The 24,616-nt window shown below is 40.3% G+C and overlaps 1 protein-coding gene across 4 annotated transcripts in view; it reads right to left on the reverse strand.

Moving 5' to 3' along the window:
- The window catches only part of NPAS2 (neuronal PAS domain protein 2), a 72,731-nt gene extending 48,632 nt beyond the window's left edge, over positions 1-24,099 (reverse strand). Inside the window, exon 1 of one of the 4 annotated variants that reach the window (XM_063126260.1) lies at positions 24,007-24,098. In XM_063126260.1, coding sequence (XP_062982330.1) covers positions 24,007-24,047 — 41 coding nt within the window. In that variant the 5' untranslated portion in view covers positions 24,048-24,098. Of the gene's footprint in view, positions 1-18,852; positions 19,090-24,006 lie in introns of those variants that run through there. The other 3 variants (XM_063126259.1, XM_063126262.1, XM_063126261.1) reach the window with 3 other exon arrangements.
- Between the last annotated feature and the right edge of the window lie 517 nt (positions 24,100-24,616).

Genomic DNA, 24,616 nt, shown 5'->3' on the forward strand with positions numbered 1-24,616 from the left:
AAGGCGTTGTGGAGTCCAATAAACCCAAAACAATGTTTTAACAATCTGAAATGTTAAAATAATTTATGCTGCTGAGACCAAGTGCAGTTGGAGACTGATTAAGACTACCTCTAATATACTAACAAAGCTTTCATTCTGCATCTATTCATGTAAAACAGGCATTGCTCTATTTTATAGCAGTGTGGTGATTTTAAAAGCTCCCCTATCACCACTGTAGTGACGTGATCTTGATCAAGGCCCCTGTACCTATTCTAGAGTAAAAAATAATATTATATCTGCTAGATTAGAATTAAAATAATGTCTGTTTTGGCCTTGTAGCTCTCTCTTTTATATTACATCTGTCTTCATCCTAACTTTGTATTTATTTAGAGAGAACTTATACTGCCTTTCAAGACAAACCCTTCTAAAAACAGTTTATAAAGTAGAAAAATAAAACAATAGAATCCTAAATGCCATTAAGAGGCAGAGCAATGTAGAACCACTAGCTGGAGAGGTTTTGGATGGTATGGAGATCCCCTTCCTCTGTGGGGTGCAGCCCCACCAATAGAGGAGCACATCCATCTTGTGGGGAGCAGTTACACCCCATCCACTGGATCCAGAGCCACTCCATTCCTTAAAACTTCTGGAGGAAAAAACAAAGAAGCCCACCCTCCCCCACCCTCTGCAATGGCCAGCACAAAGTGGCAGGGCATTGAAAGCCTTTATAACGCCTACTATGACAAACTTCATAGGTCCTCCATTGCTGTAATCAGCTAAGGGAGAGAGAGATGACTGTGTACGGACCATTACAATCGCATCATGAATTCATCACATGGAACAGTGTTTTCTAGCATTTATTTAGCAATTTGTCTGCTGAGCTCTGTCCAAACAAGTATTATACTCTGTAACTTGGCATACCAATATTTTGTTTGGAATTGCAACCATAATAAGCATGCTCATGGTGTTTATATGACCAGATGAGAAATAAAATAAAATGCAGGTATGTAAGTTCTGCAGTTATACAGGAAGTCAAAGAAGGTTAGTCATGTCAAAGAAGATAAGATATCTTGCAAAAGCTAAAGATAAGGGTAATTACTGCAGTTTTACATTTTAAACACACACACACACCTCAGCAAACAATTGGCAAAGCTTCCTTTTTGATTTTCACTCATTGTTTTAAGTCAGTATTACATTACATGCTCCATTAAGTTGTATATCTATTGAATCATGCTACTGATTTGAGGACACAGAAGGATGATGAGGGGGAGAGATCCCGAGATCCCACATCCATTGCACAGGAGTAGAAACCCTATCTGTTGTGTATATCAAAAGAGCATAAACCATCTGCTTATCCAAGCTTTAACTTGATATACCATGCCCAGGCAATATGGCCATCTCTAGAGTCAATTAGCAGCTGGACTGCAGGGATCAGTAGCAAGAAAACAGGTATCTTGATCAGGATTGGGAGCGGGGGGCTGGGGGCTGGGGAGGTTAAAAATGGTACTCCCCCCCCAATGATCTTAATCCAAGGTTGAAGCTTCCCCACCCAAGCAATCCAGATCAGTATCACCGGTGTGTGTGTGTTAAACCCTCTCAAGGCTTCTCCACATGGGGCTTTTATCCTGTGATTGAGATTGGTTACTCATGGAAGTTTGAGGGTCCTTTACATGGCATTGTCAACCTCCAGTATCTCTCTCATGCTTTCTGAGCATTTCCGCAGCTTAAATTAAAATGGAAATAATGTAGTAACAAAAAGATTCAATTTCAATCTATTTGCATTTGTCCTGTGTATAGAGTAAGTGCTACCATAACTACAGCCACTACATGGTGCTGTTTAATGACACATATTGAACTTGCAAATAAAGGGGGGAAAGGAGGGGGGAGGGAAGTGTGTGTAAAGGAACTATCTTAATCCTGCAAAGTATCCGGAAGCAGAAGCCCCAGTAAAAATTGAGGGATGAAAAGCCTGTGTGGAGAAGCCCTCAGTGTTCCTGCTCATATATATGTGTGTGTGTGTGTGTGTGTGTGTGAGAGAGAGAGAGAGAGAGAGAGAGATTGATTATAGGGGAGTAAACTAGAGGAGCGAATGTCATAGGCAGGAATGTATTGGAATATTAGAATGAAGTGATAAATGCAGTGTCATGAAGAGCTTCGAAGGCAAGGATCAGGAACCTGTGCTTGATCTAAGTGCAGTTTGTTTGTTTATTATTTATTTACAATATTTATATACCCCTCCCCATTCAAAATTTCAGAGCAGTGTACAAGATAAAATAAAATAAAAAGAGAATAAAAACACATTAAAATATATTTTTAAAAGAAGCAGTTGGGTAGCCAGTGTAGAGATTTAAGCAGGGAAGTAATATGATCCGAACAACAGGAGAGGTGCGTGATTTTTGCAGGAGAGTAAATTGTGTAAATAAGCCTTTTATGAAGAAACTATCAACCTGTCCTACTGATTCATTTAGTCACTCCTTGCACTGGAAGGCCATTGAACATTCAGTCTTTACTCTCCCCAGTGACTATACTAGGGAAATCTCATTCTGTCTTGATCGGGTGCTAGGAATGAGTCAGCATTTGCTATGCTTATGTTCTTAGCAGTCACAACACAGTCACACATTAATTTAAACCCTTGTTATTGACACTACATTACAGGGGCAACCCTTAAATTAATTACTAAGGGTGTAGTTGCATACTCTCAGCTCTGGCTGTCCACCTACAAGTTTTCTAGTTCAACGGAAGTTATGGTGGAAGTCAATCCTTGCAACAAGAATCTGAGAACAGGAACTGACTCAGTGTAACTGCTCCCCTAGACCTCAGAGAAGTAATCAACACCTCACTGTTTTTGTCAGGCTGCAATATGGCTGTCTTCATTCTGCCTTAAGGGGGCAGTAATACTTAAGACTGACAGGAGAGAAAGCTGTATGCCTAGGCTAGCACGGGAGGCTCCAAAGCCCAAGCGGTAAGAGTACATATTTTGAACGCAGAAGGTCCCAGGTTCTATCCCCAGCATCATCAAGTAGGGCTGGAAAAATTCCTGCTGGAAACCCTGAAGAGCTGCTGCCAATCAGTGTCAACAATACTGGGCTAGATGCACTGATGATTTGACTCAGTATAAGTCAGCTTCCTATGTCTCTAAGGCAGAAACTGGTCTCTCCTCATTCCCTTTGTATGTGCAGTGCTCAGCCAGTGAAGTGCATAGCTTAGGTTTCCTCTTTCCATTGTAAAAAACTTATAAGGTTAGAAGAGACATGGTGGCTGACCTATTACTAATCGAGGGCTATGCTGTGTGCTCCAGGTGAGCAGGTGAGTGGGAAGTTACTACAAGACATTGCTTCTCACAATTTACACAAGTCTTATAATAAAAGTACATTGCTGGTTGTTCATGTTTGCTCCCTCTTCTTCTGGTCATGAAGCATTAGATTAGCACATGCAAGCTAAACATTAATTCTTACAAGATCTTTCCTACAGAAGGGTAAAAAGGAAAGAAGGGCACATGAAGCAAAAAAACACCAGTCAATTTTGTCAGTGGTGTTAGGAGAGCCCAGTTTGGCATTACAGTTCAAGCTTACCATGGGTTCTCTTTCTGGGTTCATGGTTAACAAACTATGGATTGTTAGTGCAGTTGAGTTCACACATCATGACAACCCATAGATTAAATAAAGAATGGGTTAGCATTATGCATATACAGGTCAAAAGGTCAGGCCACTAAGACAACACTACCCACTAACGTTCTGTATCCATCTGCTATAAAAATAGTTTTTTTAAAGCTGTGCATTAAAGTATTCATAATAAAAGTCACTACAGTGACATATATCATCTTCTAGATGCCATGTTAAGCGATGCAATTTTTCACGCTACAATTAGTTTGCGCTGGCCCAAAGTAACTGGGAGTGAGAATGTGCAGTGACCTTCTTTAGTGAAATCACATTATCTGCCAGGATCAAGTGGGTCGAGGAGTACAGTATGTTTGTTCCTTTCTTCATCTGTAAACTGCAGAAGTAAATGAAGTTGTAAGAGAAATCTTTTCCTATTCTTCTCAAACAGCTCGCTTATATTAGCAAAAGTATGTGTTTGAGGCTTCCTTATGTGTTTCTTGTCTTTTCCCAACAGTGGATTTGTGCCATCACTGCCCAGGAAAGAGCTGCTTGTAAGACTGACTTTATATATTTTGTGGCTTATCTATTATCCAGTAATGATTAACTTTTGAAAGAGATTGTTAAATAATATTACTAGGAAATATCAGGATCCTTGAATTGCCAGTTTTTGAGATATGTAAGAGCCTATGGTTGGACTACTTTAGGCATTTCCAAATGCTGCTATTTTTAGCTTTTAATCATTCTGATTCTATTGTTGTGTTTTTATCATTTCATTTGCTTTGTAAACCAACCAAGTAAAGTTAATAAATTAATATATTCTCAAGGGTTTACACATACTCAATGAGATTTATTTATTTGTTTGTTTAACACACCCCCGTGTACCAAAAAATACTTTCAAAACTACCCTGTAGCAGTTAACACTGGAGCTGTTGTTCGACACCAAACTTCAGTATGCAGAACTAGTTGCATCGCTCTTTGGATTCTGCCCTATGTTAAAAAATATGATATTAAATTAATTTTTATCTTCTTGGTTGGGGCAGACTCCTGACAGCCAAATAACAGAAAGAAAAATTTAGCCCCAACTACTGATCCATAGATCAGTAAGATTTGGAATGTAGATTTCATTTTGAACCAATTTACAAAATCCAGAAACGGACGGATTAAATTTCTAGGAGACGTTGACTACCTCATATATTTTATCTGGTATTTTGAGAATCTTGTAATGGCATAATAATAATTATTCAGTGAACCCTCTTATTCTGTTATTAAGTCATTTCATTCATTATGACAACTGCTAAGGGTATGTCTGAAATCTTCAGTGCCTTGGCTGTGTAAAGCAGGAAACAAAATAGTAGCACTTAGGTATGTTAAATCTGCAGCCCAGAACAGCATGCCATTAAAAGAGCCGCACTATCATTATTCCAAGTACTACACAGATGACTAAAAAAGTCCTATCAACCTCCAGCAAAATCCAGGATGCATAGACTGGTTTCATGCAACCAACATAAAATAAACCTGTTGACCTGTGTCCCAGATACATTCAAATCATATATTCTATCTATGCATATCAACAACAATACATTAAGTGCACTCCTCTCCTCTTAAAGTGGCAGTATCCTCATATTCACCCTACCACAATCATTCAAGGTTGATAATAACAAATATCATTCAAGGTCGATAATAACAAATAGGTGTGGTTGAATTTCTAGCTCAGCAGAATGATCACTTCCGCCAAATGCAATGATGCGCACTGATAAAATCTATTATTTTGTAGAATAGTCGAACTTGTAAAAGTTAAACTAATTTTAAGGATTTAAACATACCAAATACTCCTGCATACTTAGCACCATCTTAGTCAAATCTTATTCAGCTGTTACACAATATGAGATAGGGTGCCTGCAATACTTCCCTGGTTGCCAAGCTACTATTAATTTTCTCCTTTATTCTATGAATACAATCAGATATTGATTCAAGCTCTGGCTGGATGCCTGAAAAACCTCTCTCTGCTCATTTTCAGTATCACATATCCCTTGGACCTAAAAGGTTTTAACTGCATGCGTCCAAAAAATAGCATGGATAAAAATCAATTATTTATTTATTTATTAAAAAAAGACAACAAAGAGTCTGGTAGCATCTTGAAGACTAACAAATTTTCTGGAATAATCTTTTGTGGACACTGTCCACTTCATCAGAATAAATTAGATAGCCTTTAAGGTGCCACAAGACTCTATGTTATTTTTTTGCTGCAACAGCCTTGCACCCAACAGCGGGGAGGAATTAAAGGTCGTTTTTATAAAAAATAAAAATTCTATTTGATTTTTTAAATTTCATATTAATTATAAATATATTTTTACAAATAACTTTATGACACAATAGATTGTGTATTGTATTTATTATTGTGTCAAATTATCAAAATTTAGGACTCTATTAACCAAACACCATTCAATTTCTTGGAAAAACACTGATCCACCCAGTAATCATTAGGCCTTGTTTTTTGAAAGTTTCTGCTGGCTTTAAGGGTATGTAAGGAGAACAGGAAAGCTTTGGATCCTCAGGATCCCAGCCTTTCCCGATCTACCCTCAGCACACACCCTTTTTGCCCTCTCAGAGAAGGACCTCAGAGAAGAAAGGGCTGCAGAGATTTCCACTCTCTCAATGATGCAGCTTGCGAGGGCAGTCCTCCTTCTCAAATGGCGGACCTCCTTTTCCATTGACCTCAGAGAGGGAGAACTAATCTATCCTATAGTCTCTGGTAAGCTTTTCTAGGGTTCATAGGATTGCAGCCTAGGTAAGTCTAGTAGTCCAAAGATATTAGGGGAAACATGCATAGAGCATTCTCCCCATTCGTTCAATAAGAACATAAGAATAGCCATGCTAGATTAGGCCAAAGAATCCATCTAGTCCAGCACTCTGTTCACACAGTGGCCAAACAGCTGTCGACCAGGGATCCACAAACCTGAACCCATTTCCCATTAGCCAATAAGTGATATGTGACCTAGCAGTGATAAAGAAACAAGCAAGAGCCAGTGTGGTGTAGCGGCTAAAGTGTTGGACTGGGAGTCAGGAGATCCGGGCTCTAGTCCCCATTCGGCCATGGAAACCCACTGAGTTACTTTGGGCCAGACACAGGCTCTCAGACAACCTACCTCACAGGGTTGTTATTGTGAGGATAAAATGGAGAGGAGGATTATGTACACCATCTTGGGTTCCTTGGAGGAAAAAAGGCGGAATATAAATGCAATAAATTTTAAAAAAGAAAAGCTTGTTGGTCAGAAACTGGATATTAGGATATGTCAATATTGCACTAGATTGGTAATGTCTGTTTATACCCAAGGATTAGGCTTACAAAAGGTAAGGCCCTCAAATTCAGGTTCATATTTCTGAAAAGGCAGCAGTCACCTCCATGGTACCCTTTTGAAAGGGCTGAATTCAAGGCACAGGGATTATGCACTACACACACAGCCTTCATAGTACATGTGTGTGTGCCTTACTACAAATAGAGGCATTGTTCACCTGTGGATGCTTTAGCGCACAGATATGTTAACAACCATTTTCTGTTTAAAATGTCTCAAATGTTTTTCTTAAACCAGAGCACCCTGAATAAAGTGCTAGGTAGCACAGTTATTACCATAAAGGTTATTTCTAATAGTGCCAATGGCAAAGATTAGCATCAATGGTAGAAGTAGTTTTTCTCACTAACAATGGCTACTACTCAGAGAAGAGTAGAATCTTTTATTTTACTAAAAAGAGATCATCTGTTAAGATAACAATAGATTGTAATTAACATTCCTTAAAAATCACATTGGGATTTCCTGTGGTGCGAGGTCTGAAGTTAATTATACATATATTTCCTATAATTAATTTTCGTGTTCTTCCTCAATATCCTTAGAATTGCTATTACATTAAGAACTGACTTGCTGTGAAGTTATTCAGCCCCACCCCACCCACCCCACAAAGAAATACATGGAAAATGTTTATACTGGAATACATAAATTACTTGGCAGATTGTGTTTACAGGAAAGAACCATGGAACAGGGAGTAACAATACAGTCACCTTCTCTAGGAGTCTTCTTGCAAACTCCAGATGGATTTTGCTTTTGGATCTAACTTTTTTTCCTTTTGTAATCCGCTCTTGCGGAAAAAACATCACATCAGGTTGGAAATAATATATAATTAGTCAGTGCTGCAATTACATGCATCAGATAATCATTGCACAGTTCATACTGGCTTTCCCTATGCATAGGACTTGTACCTCAGTGAATATTAAAGCCTGTTCCAGTATAAAATTTATCTGTGTAATAACCTCCTCTCAAAAAGAAGCAACTACAGGACATTGCCAAAACATTAGCTATATTGCACCAACAGCAATTAGCCGAATTAGACAATCCCTTATTAAAGAAACGTTGGCCAGATCTACACCAAGCAGGATATAGCACTATGAAAGCAGTATATAAGAGGCAGGAGCCACACTACTGCTTTATAGTGGTATTGAAGTGCCTTGACAACTGCTGGGGCCCATGACACATACCATATACCGCTTTCATAGTGCTATATCCTGCTTGGTGTAAATCTGGCTGTTGTGGTGTCAACAGGCACAAAACAAACGTTTCTGCTCAATAAGTTGCAGCGTAAGAACCATAGAAACCACAGCTAGATGCCAAAGTAGTGATCTACTGATTAGGTATTTTGTAGTGGTCCACACAGCAGTTTTTTAAATTTCCAAATGTGCCCACATATCCAAAACGGTTGGGGACCCCTGATTTAATAGCCACCTTGGGCAAAAGGCAGGATACAAATAAATATAATAATTGCCAGTATTGGGCAAAAGGCTGGATAATAATAATAATAATAATAATAATAATAATAATAATAATAATAGCTATGGTTATTAAGTTACATAAGATACTGCCATTTCAATTCCACAGATGTTCATAAAACTACTTCAGAACTGGTCTGGATTAAGTGGATTAAGTGGATTTTGCAAGGAACTTGATTTTTCTAAACATAAGGGCACATTTTTTTCTTTCTGTTATAGCCTACCCACTCCCCCAGCATGTAGTAGCCAGAGGGTGTCACAAGGAAGGAAGCATTTATTCCATCAAGGCTTCCATTGAAGCATGCCCTGCCTTGCCAGACACAACTCAATCCTTCCTGATCCAGGCTTTAACTTTTCCCTCCAGAGAGAGAGAGAGAGGTGGATAAGGGGAAAATGCAGCAAAGAAAATGAGTACATTGAAAACAATATTTACATTTCTGTATATTTTAATCCCAGTAATTATTATTTATTACTAGTATTTACTGGTTGCTACATGACCAGTTTCTCAGGGCAGGTTACAAAAGAATTAAAAACAAATGAAAAAATCATGCAATAAAACAATATAACAACCAACTTTACAAAAAGTGGCAAAGACTAATATTAGATTTTATCTGGCAAGGAAAATCCACTCACATTCTCTGTTAATTCATTTTATAAGCATAAATCATAAGGATTTAAGTTCCCATTATAATCTATCGTGAAGCAGTAGAATTGGTAGCTATAGCCAACTATTTTGTTCCAGAAAAGGTTTTACTGGTTGAACAACATGAAAAAGATGTTTCTTCACATACGGCTGGTTCATACAACACAGCTGGCCCGTTGTGAGTTATTTAAACCATGATGAGCTGCAGCATGTGCAGGGTAAATGCGGCTGGCACGCTTGACTATGCAATCCCCAATTGGGATTTGGGGCATACTGTGTGAATCTGGCCACCATACTGTAGGTTATTTGAGGGTTAAACAACCCTCCCATAGCCCTACTACTAGAAGAGTGTCATGCAAGAGTTGTTTAACCCTCAAATAATTCACAGTGGTCGAGTTTGTATGACATTTTATGAGCATAAATCCCAAGTCCCAATCGCCCTAATTGGAGTTTGCATATTTAAAATGGTGGGTGCACATGCCGTGGCTCATCTGCAGTTATTTAACACACAATAACCCACCATATCATGCAAACTGGGTCATAGTAAGATCACAAGGGTAAGCTAAATAATATCCTATTTCTAGATATTCGTTTGTCACTGTAGTTTAGCTTTAAGGGTGCAATCCTGTGCATGTATAGAAAAAGACAACCCTCAAGTCCCATTATCGCTGGCAGGGGTATGTCGGGACTTATTTCTGTCTAAACATGCATAGGACTACACCACAAATGTCTTTATTTTTCATCTTGTATATACTTATAACTCTTCCTGATGAACTTTTTATCTCAAAATCTTAATGAACTTGGAACAATGACTCTTTTGATGCCATGATTTCATTTCAAGAAGGAATTATTAAAATGGGGATATTACACCTCCTTAGTTTCAAGTGAGAAATAAATGTTCTTCTATGGAAATGTGTATATATATATTCAAGGAAAAATGATTAATAACTTCTAAGAATATAAAAGGCCTGTTTGGATAGATCTACTTTTTAAAAAATGAAATTGCTCATAGAATAATTATGTACGTAAATGGGAACATGATCTAGGAGTTATTATTTCCATGGAAGAGTAGAAATGGATATGGAAGACTAGAACTAAGCAAGCTAGTTGTTAGACTTAGAAAAACAATCCAGCTCCAAATGTATTTGACAACATATACATTAAAATATGTAACAATATAAGATATGTAATTTCTTATATTGAGATGCCCATTATGTAGATTTTCATTGTACATTTTGAACTTGTAAATCAATAGACCAATTTTTTAAAGAATTTGTTCATGAGAGTCTCCCTGTCCATCTGAATTCACTGGCTTCTTTTGTGGTTGGCATGAAGGTGTCCTCAGTGGAAAGCTCCTCTACTTTTAGCATCCACACCAGCAATTCTTATGATATTGCTGGCCTGTTCAAAAGTGGGGACAGCAATTCAATGTTTAAATCCAGTTTTGCATACACAGATCCCCTCTTCACTGGAATTTACAGGGAAGCCCCCTTCTCAGCCAAATGAAGAACCAGTGTGCTACAGAATATTCAGTCCAGTCCCTCTTTCTCCTACTCAAATGCAGGTCTTCTAAGGCAAGACTACAGCCTCTTTTTGCAACCAAAACAAATAGGCAGGCAAAAACTATACACATGACTCAGCATCACATATAGTTTGACCCTTAATTTATGTAAACCTTTCCTTTCATACCTTTTTTGCCTTATCTAATAATTCTTAAACTATACCATATCGTATGTTTTTAGTGACTTAAAAAATAAATACCCCATGTGTGCATTTCTACAAGGATACAAATTCAACCAAAATATGTATCTATTCTATTGGAGATCAAAGGCAAGGCTTTTTATTGCAAGGAGATTCCCCCCACTCCTGATTTTGACCAATGCATTTCCATGACAACAATCAACGTACTAAAGGTGTGACTGCTACACCTCAAAGGTTAACTGATCTCCTTGTGAGTCCATAAGAGAGCTTCTAGTTTCTGAGCTCTAAATAAAAGAAAGTTTTGCTTAACTGAATTAATATACAAGTAATTTATAAGCACTTCATAATATTCCCTGTTGTTTAAGAAATGTCAAGAACTAAATCCTTGTGAGGAAACAATGCACATAAATCAAGCTTCTTATTCACCTTGTTGTTCTCAGTTGTAGCTCTTAGCCCAACCAAAGTAATCACATAAAAATAGGTGATTATGTTCTTCTAGAACAGGTGTGGACAAATGAGGGCAGTCTCTGGAGGGTATTTTAACGCCACCACCCAGATCTCCTCCAGTGGACCACACTGGGAGGGAACATCAAATAATAAAAATAAAAATAATTAAATTGCTGGCAAACTGTTCCATAGCACTAAAACAATTATTATTATTATTATTATTATTATTATTATTATTATTATTATTATATTTTAGGAACATAAAAAGAGCCATGCTGGCCCATCTAGTCCAGAATTCTATTCACACAATAGCTGACCAGCAAACAGTACACTCCCACCCATGTTCCCCAGCAACTGGTGTACATAAGCTTACTGCCTCTGATACTGGGTGTAGCATTAATGCCTCAGGACTAGTAGCCATTGATAGCGTTTTCTTCCAGGAACCTGTCCAACTAACTTCCAAAGCCATCCAAAGTGGCGGCCATTACTTTATCTTGTGGTAGTGGATTGTATAATTTGACTATGCACTGTGTGAAAAAGTACTTCCTTTTATCTGCCTGGAATCTCCCACCAATTCAGCTTCATGGGATGACCCTGACTGCTAATATTATGAAAGAGGGGGAAATGTGTCCCTATCCACATTCTCTACACCATCCATAATTTTGTACAACACTTACTCGCCTTTTTTCCAAGCTAAACAATCCTAGCTGTTGTTACCTTTCCTCACTGTGGATTTGCTCCAGTCCCTTGATCATTTTAGTTGCCCTTTTCTGCACTTTTTCCAGCTCTACAATATCTTTTTTTTTTAGGTATGATGACCAGAACTGTACACAGTATTCTAAGTGTGGTCGCACCATATATTTATATAAAGGCAGTATGATCTTGGCAGTTTTATTCTCAATTAATTTCTTAATTATGCCTAACATGGACTTTGCCTTTTTGTACAGCAGCCACAAACTCAGTCAACATTTTTATTGAGCTGTCAACCACAACCCACAATCTGGTTGAGCTTTTATATTGTATTTTATATTATGGTTTTATACTGTTTTTTATACTTTGAATGTTTTTAATTTGTGAACCGCCCAGAGAGCTCTGGCTATTGGGTGGTTTAGAAATGTAATAAATAAATAAATAAACCCCAAGATCTCTTTCTTGGTCAGTCACAACTAGCTCAGATCCCATCAAGGTATACTTGAAGTTGAGATTTTTTGCCCCAATGTGCATCATTTTACACTTGCTTACACTGAATCACATTTGCCATTTAGATGACCATTCTCCCAGCTTGGAGAGAATCTTTTGGCGCTCCTCACAATTTTAAATCGGAGTATTTCAAGAGGCAGCAGGGGGCACACCGGGAGGGTCTCATGTGGCCTGCAAGCCATATATTATCCAGCCCTTTTCTTGTCCTACTGCAAGTATTTCTTCCCATACTCCTGACAAACTAAGGCCTTAATGTTCAAGTTGTGTACTAGAAGCAGAGAGTCAAAACATGCAATATATGCACCAAGACTGAGCTGTCTGTAGTATAGAGAAAGGAACAGATTTAGCAACCATACCCAAATGCAGCATGGCATAATGGATAGCATTAGAACCAGTGTGGTGTGTTGAACTAATACAAGTGACACCATCTGTGAGTTCCTCTGATCTGCCCTATTCGAAAAATGAGCATTGCAGCACATTTCTGGTTGTTTTACAAACTGCTAAGTTCCTGTTGTGCTAGCAGGGCAGAGACAGTATAGGATACTGTGGGCATTAACAGTGCAATCCTATAAATCCATACTCATAAATCTCATTGAATTCAATGGGACTTACTCCCAGATAAGTGGGCATAGGACTGCAACCTAAAAGAATAATATGTAGGGGAGGAGAAAATGAAACTATATGAATTTATTGATTTAACAATGTATAAAATATTTTAAATTATAATTATTCTGTATAGTATGAAATACAAATCTGAAGAATCAGATTTTTCTATAAGCTCTTGCCTCTGAAAATAAAAACAGTTATAAATATTATACAGAACATGTGCCAAAGGCAGACTTATTTTTTACCTATTCCACTCATAACGAGCCATCCCGCAGAACAAATTCCTAGCTAGGTCCTCAAAAAACGTTTAAATTGTTTTTCTCTTCATGCTGCAAAACACGTATCTTGATTTACCAGAACCCACGCACACTTCACCTCATAACAAAAAGTAGAAAGATAATTTCAGAGCCTGAATCGATTTTAAGTGTGGCAGCCCAAACTGTTCATGCTACATTTCTGTCCCCCTGACAGATCAGAGAACCAAAGAAAAAAGAAATAAAGGGTGGGGGAGAGATGGTTTCCTTTGAAAATGACAAATAGTGTAAATATCTTACAAAAATACCTCCACAGCTGCTCATGGTGCAAATGATTTGCATCTTGGGTATTTTAGGACTAAGCTGTTAAACAGGGTATTTGTCTTTGCTTTGTTAATCTTGAATTCCTTTAAAACCCAAAAGGTCAAAACATGTATACACATCAAAGGAACTTTACACAGCCTGTATGGATTTTAAATAAGGAATCTTAACAGAATGTAGAAAACCTATGCATCTTATCTGATATATAATAATGATTCTTACTGTGCAATCCTGTTCAGGTCTGCTTAGAAGTAAGTCTCATTAAATTTGGCAGAGCTTGTTCCCAGGTAAGTGGTTATAGAACTGTAGCTTCCCATAAGCCTTTTCAGTGACTCTCCTCCATTCCTTCAACCAGCCAAGCTGGACCAGGCTCCATAGGGCAAGGGCAACTTCTACTCTGCAGTAGCAGCCAGAATTCTTTCAGCTGACCCCACAACCTGAGAGTAGTTACCTAACCTTACAGCCCAATGGAGAAGCACCTAGCCATTTTGGCCTCAACTAGCAGCCTGAATAACTCATTCAGTGATCAAATAACCTGCCATTTTAAGTCCAAAGTTAAGGCTATCACATGTTGACTCAAGCTCTACAAAGCCAAGAAACTGGGAGCTAAGGCTTAAGAGATGTGCCCCATGATCAGTAATGATGTCGAACAATCTCACAAATTGTGCTTGCATACAACTTACCCTCCATGCACCCACAAGTTTCCCTGGTTTTTCATGCACAAATCCAAATGGAGAATGAAGTGTCTGGGACTAGTAAAGATGACTCACTGGTCCTGTACTGCGTTACAAAGCATTTTATTATGTTTTATATTGTATTTTTAAGGTCTTAATCTCTTGTAAACCAGCCAGAGAGCTTTGGCTATTAAGCGGTATAGAAATGTAATATATCATCATCATCATCTAAGCTTCTTGTCTTGCTAGAGGAATCCTCCTGGGCATCAACCTAAGCTTGTTTGCTGCTTGTAAGCAAGCACAATTTGTAACATTGCACAACATCTTTACCAATCATGGGGCAAGTCTTTTAAGGCACCAGCTTTAGCTTCCAATTTCATGGCTTTGTGGAGCTTGAGCTAATCTTAACTCTTGAGATAGCCTTAACTCTGGTCTTAAACCTAGTTTTGTTTATAGTTTAATTTCCCTGGTTTCCAAAATGGAAAATTATTAAAGCGTTCTGGGGGGAAAAACCACAATTTCGGCTATTGGGCGGTATAAAAATGTAATAAATAAATAAATAAAAATAACCCCCACACACACACACAAACTAGTAATTAACTGGGTAAATGTATACAAATGAATAGTTATGCTGCTGTATGTTCAGAAAGGATTACGTCTGAGTAAGTTTGCACAGGATTTTAGCATAGCCTATTCTTTTTCTTTACCATTGATCTATCCTCAGGCAGAATTACTCCCACAGACCTCAAAATTACCTCACTCTTATCTCAGCTGAGTTTTCTGCTACCCTCCCTCACTGTCAGAATGCTGAAAAGACAACTGTACTGGGCATGATTAACTTATGCCAACCATCAGGATTCTAAGATCCCAGGAAGAGTCTTCATGGATAGAGGAAGCTTTCATTTGCAGACAGTTGCCCTCCATGTGTAGAGGGCAAGAATATGAGGGAGAGGAGCGGAGCTCATACTCATGGACTCATTCAGATTTCCTCTCCATGCATGTAGTGCATACATGTGAGCAGAATCACTGAAAAGGGCTAGATTCTCACAACCATCTTAATGAGCACCCCTGGAGTGTGAACTCATGTTCAGTATAATTAATGTGTAAATACTCCTAGTGTGAGACACAATTCTTGCACATCCTTTTCCTACCACAAGGAAAAGAACAGCAAAGACTGGGACCCTCACACTATCTTTCTGCCTTCAGAAAGTCAACAATTTACATGTTTCCTTCACCTACCATGTGGAAAGGATAATCAGGGATCAGGGCCTGTGTTAAATTTCTGCTTTCAGAAAGGTGGTATGACGTCCTGCTCCATCTGCTTCCCCCACCTAAGTGTTCCATTTCCTCAGCCCCACATTCCCTGAGAACCAGACTACATGCTACTTTAAAGATGTAGCTAGGTAGGATTTTTTTCTTTTTTACTCAAAAATGAAAAAGTGGGACCTAATATGGATCAGGACCATAGAGTCAGGAGTAGGGAATTTAACCCTCTGTTGTATACCTACAGTTTACATTACAGCTGGATGCCTTTGGCAATGTAAATTGGGGTTGTGGGGACCTGATCCAGATTGGCACCACAGTCCCCCTAATCCTCCCCACCCCATTGATATCATCCCAATTTGTGTAGTAACATGTAGCCTGACCATGTGAGGCACATTCCATAACTAAAAGAATAAACCCTGTACATAGAATACAATTGATTTTCTCTGCAACATTTGAAAATTCTCACTAGACCATTCATGATTGTTTGATCATCTCTTTTAAATTTACTGATTAGCGTTTTAACAGATTTTGTATCCTTTCTTTTCTATTAACATGTATTTTTATTAATACGTGTGTATTTCACATGTTGTATTAATAGTCTATTGATTGTAAATAAAGATTGATTGATTGCAACATTTGAAAATATTGAAATACTGGCAGCATTCTTGGCTAGATTTATACCAAGCAGGATATAACACTTTGAAAGTGGTTTGAAAATGGTATGTGGAATGTGTCATGAGCCCCAACAGTTGTCAAAACCGTTATAAACCATTACAAAGCAGTAGTGTAGATCCTGCCCTAGCTTCAGAATGAAACTGAGCATGCACAATGTAACCTTGCCAGCAGTTGCTGCCATAGACTTTAATAGACAGAAAAACCTTAATAAATTTGAACCGCTGCTCGGAACTTTACTAAACCACAAAGACATGCCTCCACAACAACCCTGAATAAATTACATCAGTAGTTTTCACAAAAATATGTTTTTAAAAATTATGATATACCATCCTGCTGATTTACCCCAACATTTTTATCTGGAGCGCAGCAAGAACTGTGCATCGCCATCTGCTCCGCAATCACGTCAGAAGTATGGCCGGGCGGATGTTGACCCCTGATTGGTTGGCATCTGCCCAGGCAGCGGGGAGGGAGAGAGCTGGCAAGCTGAATGGCTTACCAGAACACCCCTGTGCTGCCTCCCTTTTCCTGGAGAGAAGGTTCTCCGTCTCCTGGCTTCATTCACCAGGAAAAAATCAAGGAGGGCAGCGGCTCCCCGCTCCCATCATCCATATAGACCCCGTGCTCTCACCTTTGCGTGGGGATAACCTGCCGCAATCCCATAGGAGCGAAAGCGCGGGGTTTGGGGGGAATGCGGTTCCAGCTCAGTGCCATGAAGATACCCCCTAAGTGAAGTGGCTCAGAAGCTAAAGCAACTACCACAAGCAGAAAATACATAAAGGTGTTTTTTGAGGGTGGAACTAGTGACAAATACTTTTTTTTGACAGAACTGTTTCTAAAACATTCCCTTGAAAGGGAATGTAGTGCATCTATTGCATAATGTCATAGCATAAGCTAGTAGCTAGAAATAATGTACATGTGCATCCTTGATTCAGAAATTTTACCTTACGAAATAAATAATTAGCTTAAAGGGAATTTCTCAAAAGGTATGTACGACAGAGTCTATAATTGCATTTCTATACCACCCAATAGCCAGAGCGCTCTGGGTGGCGCAGCAAAATGTTTTCATCTTCGTATTACCAGATCAACTCTCAGAAGTAAATATAATACTATGTCAATCCTGCTCACATTTCTCCAAGGTTTGGGGATTTTGTTGTTTACACCTGGATACACCTGGTGTCCCTACGAATATGGATGGATAAGTTTTTACCATGCATCTTTGTAAATGCATTTCCGTTGCTCCTGAACTGATCGTTGTACCAAGAGCTAGAATGGAGTAACAAAATCCTCCAAACTCATTGCTATGATGCAGGATTGTCTAGCCCTTCCATTAACCTGATGCCAGACATCCAATTCTTTTTTGAAACGATTAGTCCTTATTTCTTTTTACATGAACACCTGAAAGAACATCACATATACTCTTTATTTCAGAACAGTTCTACATGGGCTAAAACAAGATGGAAAGCCTTTAAAACCTGTCACTTCCAGAGCTAGCCATAGATCCCAACCACTACAGTGTAACGCATTGGTTAAATTTGCTTCCAGGGAATTAGTGAAATATACTGGCTAAGTATTGTGAACCAGGAAATCCTTCAGTCACACATTACTCCATGGCACAAATACACCAGGTGTTCTTATGCAAACCCCCACACCTCTGCCTTCCACCTCTAATACGATATGAATACTGGCCTTCTTTACAGGACAGTTGTAAGGACTACTGAGATAATGTACAAGAAACACATACACATGTTTTTGTTGATATTTGAAAAAACAAAAAACAATTTGATGTTATGAAAGCTTGGCACCTACATTATATGCTTTTAGATGCCAGGTGAAGACCTTTTTATTCTCCCAACATTTTAACAATCTATAAATACATTTTAACATGATGTTTTAAATTTATAATTTTGCATTGCTGCTGTTTTTATCTGGTTGAGCTTTTTTATTGTATTTTATATTATGGTTTTATACTGTTGTTTTATATTATGAATGGTTTTAATTTTTGTGAACCGCCCAGAGAGCTCCGGCTATTGGGCGGTATAGAAATGTAATAAATAAATAAATAAATAAATAAAACAAAAACTAAGCCTCACAGCCTTAAACCGCTTTTGCAAAAATGTTGTAAAGCTCCCTTTAGTCTGCTTATGCTATTCATTTGTACCTTTAAATGTTGCTCATATGCAATTTTAAAAAGAATTATATTTAAACTGCAGTGCATATCCTGGCCATCATAGGTATTACACTTGAATTACAGGGAAAGCCAAAAAACAAATTAAGAGCCACTGGTGAGAATGTTCTCATTCAGTGTGGACATCGCTCTAGTTTGTTTGTGTGTGTGTGTGTGTGTGTGTGTGTGTGTGTGTGTGTGTTTGTTTTGCACTTACAAAGGGCTCAACAATCCAGCTTAAAACATGTATGTTGAAATATATCCATGTGGATCTCACACATGAGACCTTGAGAGAAGAGATGTGTTTCTGTCTTTCTCGCAAAAAAAAAAACACCACCCAGGTTTGGGAGGGGGGAGTTGTCAGGCCAGTACACACTTGACTGAACTGCTCCACCTGTGAAAAAAGTGAGGGCGCCCCCCAACGCGCATTGTGGGAAGCGGCGGACGGAGTGAACCCGGCTGCTGCTGTTTATCTGTGTCACTGTGTCAGGCGCCGCCTGCCTGGCTTACCTGAGGTGCCTGTACGGGGGGAGGTGGGCGCGTGTGGCCAGGAAGCGCCAGATGCCGCCGCCGCCGTCGCTGCTGTCCGCGGTGGCGACCTGTGCGCGCGGGCTGCCGCCGCCGCCGCGTTCACGCGTGAGCCGGCCACTTTCCCCGGGGCTGTTGCTGCTCTCGCACTCGTGCCACAAGCCGGGGAAACTCTCCCTCGCGCGCGCCGAAGCGTCAGGGGAACGGGGCTCCGGCGCTTCTTCTCTATCGGGGTTGCTGGAGCAGTTCTTGTTGCTATTGCCTCTCCGCCGGCTGTATCTCATGGTGTGAGGGGACGCGGCATGCCGAGCTGCTGCTCCCCCTCAATTCCAGCACAGCCCCGAGACTGGCGGGAAAAGCGGCTCGGCAGAGACGCAGAAGCGGCCAAGAGCCTCCCGGGGAGGAAGACGGAGACCGAGGGCTGCGAGTCGGCGGCTGCTGCTGCTGCTGCTAGCGTGGGCTTCTCTCGGGGCATTAAGTTGCAAGCGCACCGGTTCCAGCAGGGTCTTCTTCGCTCGAAAGTTGCAGCCCCGGCGGCCAGAGGGGGGCATCCTCTCAAACGGCGTCTCATCAGCCCCCACCCGCAGCCGGGGGGGAGAAGTGCTGGGGCGCAGCGTGGCGCCTTCCGTCTCCCCTCAAACCATCGGGGGAGCCCTGCGCGCGCGCGCTCGCCCGCCTCGGCGTCTCTAGCGGGAGTAGGAAGTGTGTGGTTCCCGATTTAGTAGGGCGGGGGAGGCTGGAGCAGGGGAGGTTCCTCTCGCTATTGCTGCTTGGGATCTCTCGCAAAGGGGAGCGGGAACCGCCGCCGGCGTACGAGTGTGAAGCTGCGAAATGGGTCAGGGATGAAAAGGGACGCTCGGATCGCCGCCTCCTGTCCTCCTCCCCGCACGCTTCCTCCTCTCAGGAAAGAAGGTGGGATTAGGCTTTTTGGGGAGGAACAGGGTGGGAAGAGAGAAAGCTCGGGCGGGGCGTGGGAGGGGGTGGGCAGAGAAGCACGCTCCCTCTTGATTTTGCACGAGTGCAGAAAATGTTCCACTGACCTACATATTCTCCCAAACATACGTGACCTTCCCCCTCCCGCCACCGCCTCCCGCTCTGGGAGGAGGAGACAAGGGAGGATCTAAAAAGAATTTGGGCCTGGGTTTGAGAACGATGGGAAGGTATGTTAAGTTGATCCAAGAGCAAATGAGGACGTGTATGCATATGTATATGCGGGTATACAGATATAAATTAACGCGCACGGAACGACGATCAAAAAGGAAATTGGCTATGGTAGATAACGTTCCTAATCCTGATGGTGTGTTACACGCGGTGCTTTCACTGTTTTTCTATTTTAAAGTTTTGCACTCAAGAATTGCCACCTGGTGCCATAACATCTGTTTCAGGAGTTTCTTCAGATTTGTTTCGCTCTCTCAGAGCGAGCATTCGTTGGAAGTTTTGGACTTACGGATATTCAGTACATCCTTCCACATAACTGGAGCTGCTTACATAAAATCATAGAATAGTAGAATTGGAAGGGGCCTATAAGGCCATCGAGTCCAACCCTGTGCCTGCTTACCCTACCCTGTACCTGTTTGCATTCTCTTCCCCTCCTTATTGTTTTACTATGATTTTATTAGATTGTAAGCCTATGCGGCAGGGTCTTGCTATTTACTGTTTTACTCTGTACAGCACCATGTACATTGATGGTGCTATATAAATAAATAATAATAATAATAACCCCCCCCCCCCCGCTCAATGCATGAATCCACCCTAAAGCATACCTGACATGGTTGTCCAGCTGCCTCTTGAATAAATTTAAATGAAGAGCTCCATCACACCACGTTTTCCCCTTGGGTTGTCCCCGCACTATCCACCTCCGTTTCGACAGCGCATCAAGCGCTGATCACTTTAATGTGTGTGCATTGTTGCATAATTTCAGCGCTATTTCAGCACATGCATCCTTTCACCTGTGCAGGTTCGCATCACTAACATACTGCCCTGTCTCCTCCCTTCTCCTTCCCCTTGCAGTTCATTGGTTGTTGTGGGTGGGAGGGACTTTGAGATGGATGTGGGACGTGAGTTCCTTCCCCCGCCCTAATTCTTATTCCCCCCCTTTTTTTTTTATTTCTGCACAAATGCAATTGAATGCAATTCTGTTAGGCTGAAATGTTGTAATGATGCAATGGTTAAGGGATTAGGGAAAGTCAACCCCTGGCATGTCCGCGGACTGGTCTACTTATCCTCATTTCAATGAAGTATTGTTGCACTACAAAACTTAGGAGAAAGGGTGGGGGAGAAAAAGAACACACAATGCTTTCCCTAGGATCCTTATAAACCAAGTTGGAGGATCGAAAGTATAATGGACCGACTCCGCGAACTCTATACCAACAGTCCAGCAGGCGTTCCCAAGGAGAATGAAGAGGAAAGGAAATTGAAATGGCCACCTCGCCCTCTGTTTTCATCAGTGACACCGCCTTACATACACACACACACACACACACACACTTCCACAGACACACACCCAGCAGGAAAATTGAGATGATCCGAAATAGCATTGAAAAGGAAATTACATGGGATGGGAACAGCGATGTTATTGCACATGGAGAAAAGAAACGGACTTTCCCCGTACAAAAATAAAATGGAAGAGGAGGGGGGAACATCGCAATTGCAGCGGGATCACAGCAGGATGGGTACGATGTCATGTGAGTGCCGCACTGCAAAAACGGACACCAGGCATGTTGAGAGTGCATTAGACCGCTGATGTGATGAAACTCGAAAAAGTATCACTCAGGATTCATTAATTTCATTTAGTTCACCTTGTTTGAACTTTAGGTTCCGAAGGGATCCTTACTTGATATTAAGTCTCTGTGCATCAGTTTTCTGCTTTTGGTGACCACCTTCAAGCTGCATTACATTTTCTGAGACAACAGATATACCCAGGAAGTACATTTGTAATATGTTGAACTTGTCTTCATAAGAGCTATGTTACTTTTCTATAATTTAGAATATAGAATGAGCAGTATTTAATGCAGTCACAGCACGTTTCATTAGTGTCAACCAACACTAGCATTATCTCATTTGCACTTGATAGGCAAAGGGAAAAGCAGTGATTTGTCACCAAATTCCAGATGTGCAGTTTGCCACCAAATTTTGGCACATGGCTTGGCAACAAATTTCAGTGGCAAATCAGTGCTTTTCCCATGTGCCAAGCAAGTGCTGCTGGTATTGCACTACTGGTTTATGTTAGCACAACATCATTAGTGCTAGTGCTATGAAAGCATTGGATACTGCCCAATATATTTAATTTAAAATTAATTTTTGATCAATGTTATAACCCGCAAAATCTGTATTTATATTGTTTAAACATTTTATAAGCCACCTTTTAAAGGACCTTCCTAAGGCAGCATAATATAAAACATAAAAAATGATAAATAGTAAGAATAAAATATTTTAAATGTAACATTAAAATCAGCTAGCACCATTTACACAACAGCACCTATAAACTAGCTCAAGATGAAAAAGTAAGTTTTTAGGGCACTCTTGAAGGTCTGTAATGATGGGGCTTTGCAGATGCCAGTTGTAACAGACTTCCACAGTGGGGGGGGGGCACCACTGAGAAGGCCCTCATGCCCACCACCAGTCCATTTGCTCTTACAGGTAGACACACAAGCAGGGCCTTCAGTGCTGATCTCAGAGTGCAGGCAGTTCAGTATGAGTGAAAGCAATTATTCAAGTAGCCTGGACCCAAACTATTTAGGGTTTTAAATGCCAGTACCAGCACTTATTGGGACTGGAAACGCACTGGCAACTAGTGCAACTGGTACAATATAAGTGTCACATGATCTGACGATCTAGTACCTACAATACTTGAATGGCTGCATTTTGTACCAGTTGAAGTTTCCAAACATTGTTTAAAGGCAAAATCCACGGATTTTAATTATGTTAGATTTTCTTTTCAGCTCTGCTATTTTAATTAAAGTTTATTGAAATGTTTTATTAATGTTGAAATACAATACAAGCAATCCTATAGCATTATCCACCCTCCTTTGAAATCCTCCTTCCATTCCATGAGCAACTACAGTAAATATGGAGACACCAGTAGAGGGAGAAGGAGAAAAATGAAGAGGAAGATGAGGTAAAGCCATAAGATACCCAGAGGAAAAAATAACATTTCAAAAATCTCTGAAAAACGTAAGACCATGTACCTTTGAATTTAGTTCTAGTATTGTACTTATTCAAGATTATTTGTTCTCTGCCACACCCTGAAGTTCCCTAGCCAAATGAACCTTGATAAGTGGTGGAGTCAGTGCCTGTATTACCACTGTTACAAACTACCATTGTTAAGAACGTAAGAAGTGCCATGCTGGATCAGACCGAGGGTCCATCTAGTCCAGCACTCTGTTCACACAGTGGCCAACCAGGGACCAACAAAGCAGGACATTGTGCAACAGCACCCTCTTACCCATGTTCCCCAGCAACTGGTGCACACAGGCTTACTGCCTTGGATACTGGAAATAAGATGTTTAGGTATTAAGGATGTTTGCAAGATTCATAGTTTTTGACATGTAATCTCCCACATGGATGGCATTTGCTTACAAACTAGATTTACAGCAAAATCAGAAACAGGTGGAGGCAGACAATGCAAGAAAATACAGACATCTGAATGGCATAGGTCTATGGACGGCAATGTGTGTTGGGGGGGTGTACAATAAAGTTCAGAACTGCAGTGAGGGCTGGTTAACTCTTCCCCCCTGATTTGCAATCCCGATAAAAATTGCCTCCTTCAAGCTGCTATTTGCCATGGAAGGCTTCCCTTTCCCAGCAAATAGCAGCGGAGGAAGCAGTTTTAATCAGGATTGTGCTGTCAAGCAAAAGAATAACCCCCTTCCTGTGCACTGATTGCCTCCAGCTGCTATTAAAAACAACAACAACACAGGTACATTAAATGAATCACACATTTAACATAATAAGTATTTCGGCCATAAGATAGGTATTCATATTTCTTGTTTCTTTAACGAAAAGGCCATGCTGTTTATAGCATAAACTCTGTTAACATATTCTCTTCTTTTTATATCATATTAATAAATTCAGAAGTGACATATCCACACAGAAAGAGACTGCACACACACCCTTCTCAACCCACTGAAATATTACCTTTGAGGTTTCTGATTTGCATGGAGATGCTCCCAACCCATCTAGGCAGGCAAAAATCTTTGAGCCAGACATGATCAGAGACCAGAGTTTGTGAGCTGTGACTAGAAGTGCATGTGGCAAGGATAAGCCCCAACCATTATCATAATGCTTATGTGCAGCATGTTTTTTCTTTATTAGATTCTATTCACTGTGTTTGGTGCAGAAGCTATTCTTGAATAACTCAAGAATGACACATAGTTTCTAAGCCCCAGTGCTGAACAGGATAATTTCTTTTCCTGGCTTAACTATGCAATTTATACATGTCTATTCTGGAGCAGGGCCAACCTTAGAATAAGTAGCGTTCAGGATGTGGAGTGCCTTATGTGTCACCTGTACCCCCTCCAGGGCTTTGCAGGGCTACCCAGGAAGTTTTTGGGGCCTGGTGCAGGTGCAATATTGTTGGCACCACTCTCAGCTTAGTTTGGCACTCCCTTCAGCTCAATAATAGAAAAAAATAATAGGTCAGTCTCTTTGTTTCCCACTTGTATTGTTTTTGTTGAATACTCCTTTTGAAAACTAGCCAATGTACGATATAGGGGAGTGTGTTAGATCCTAAGAGAAGAAGCTGTAT

Source organism: Elgaria multicarinata, chromosome 5 (assembly GCF_023053635.1).
Source record: "Elgaria multicarinata webbii isolate HBS135686 ecotype San Diego chromosome 5, rElgMul1.1.pri, whole genome shotgun sequence".
NCBI classification, from domain to species: Eukaryota; Metazoa; Chordata; class Lepidosauria; order Squamata; family Anguidae; genus Elgaria; species Elgaria multicarinata.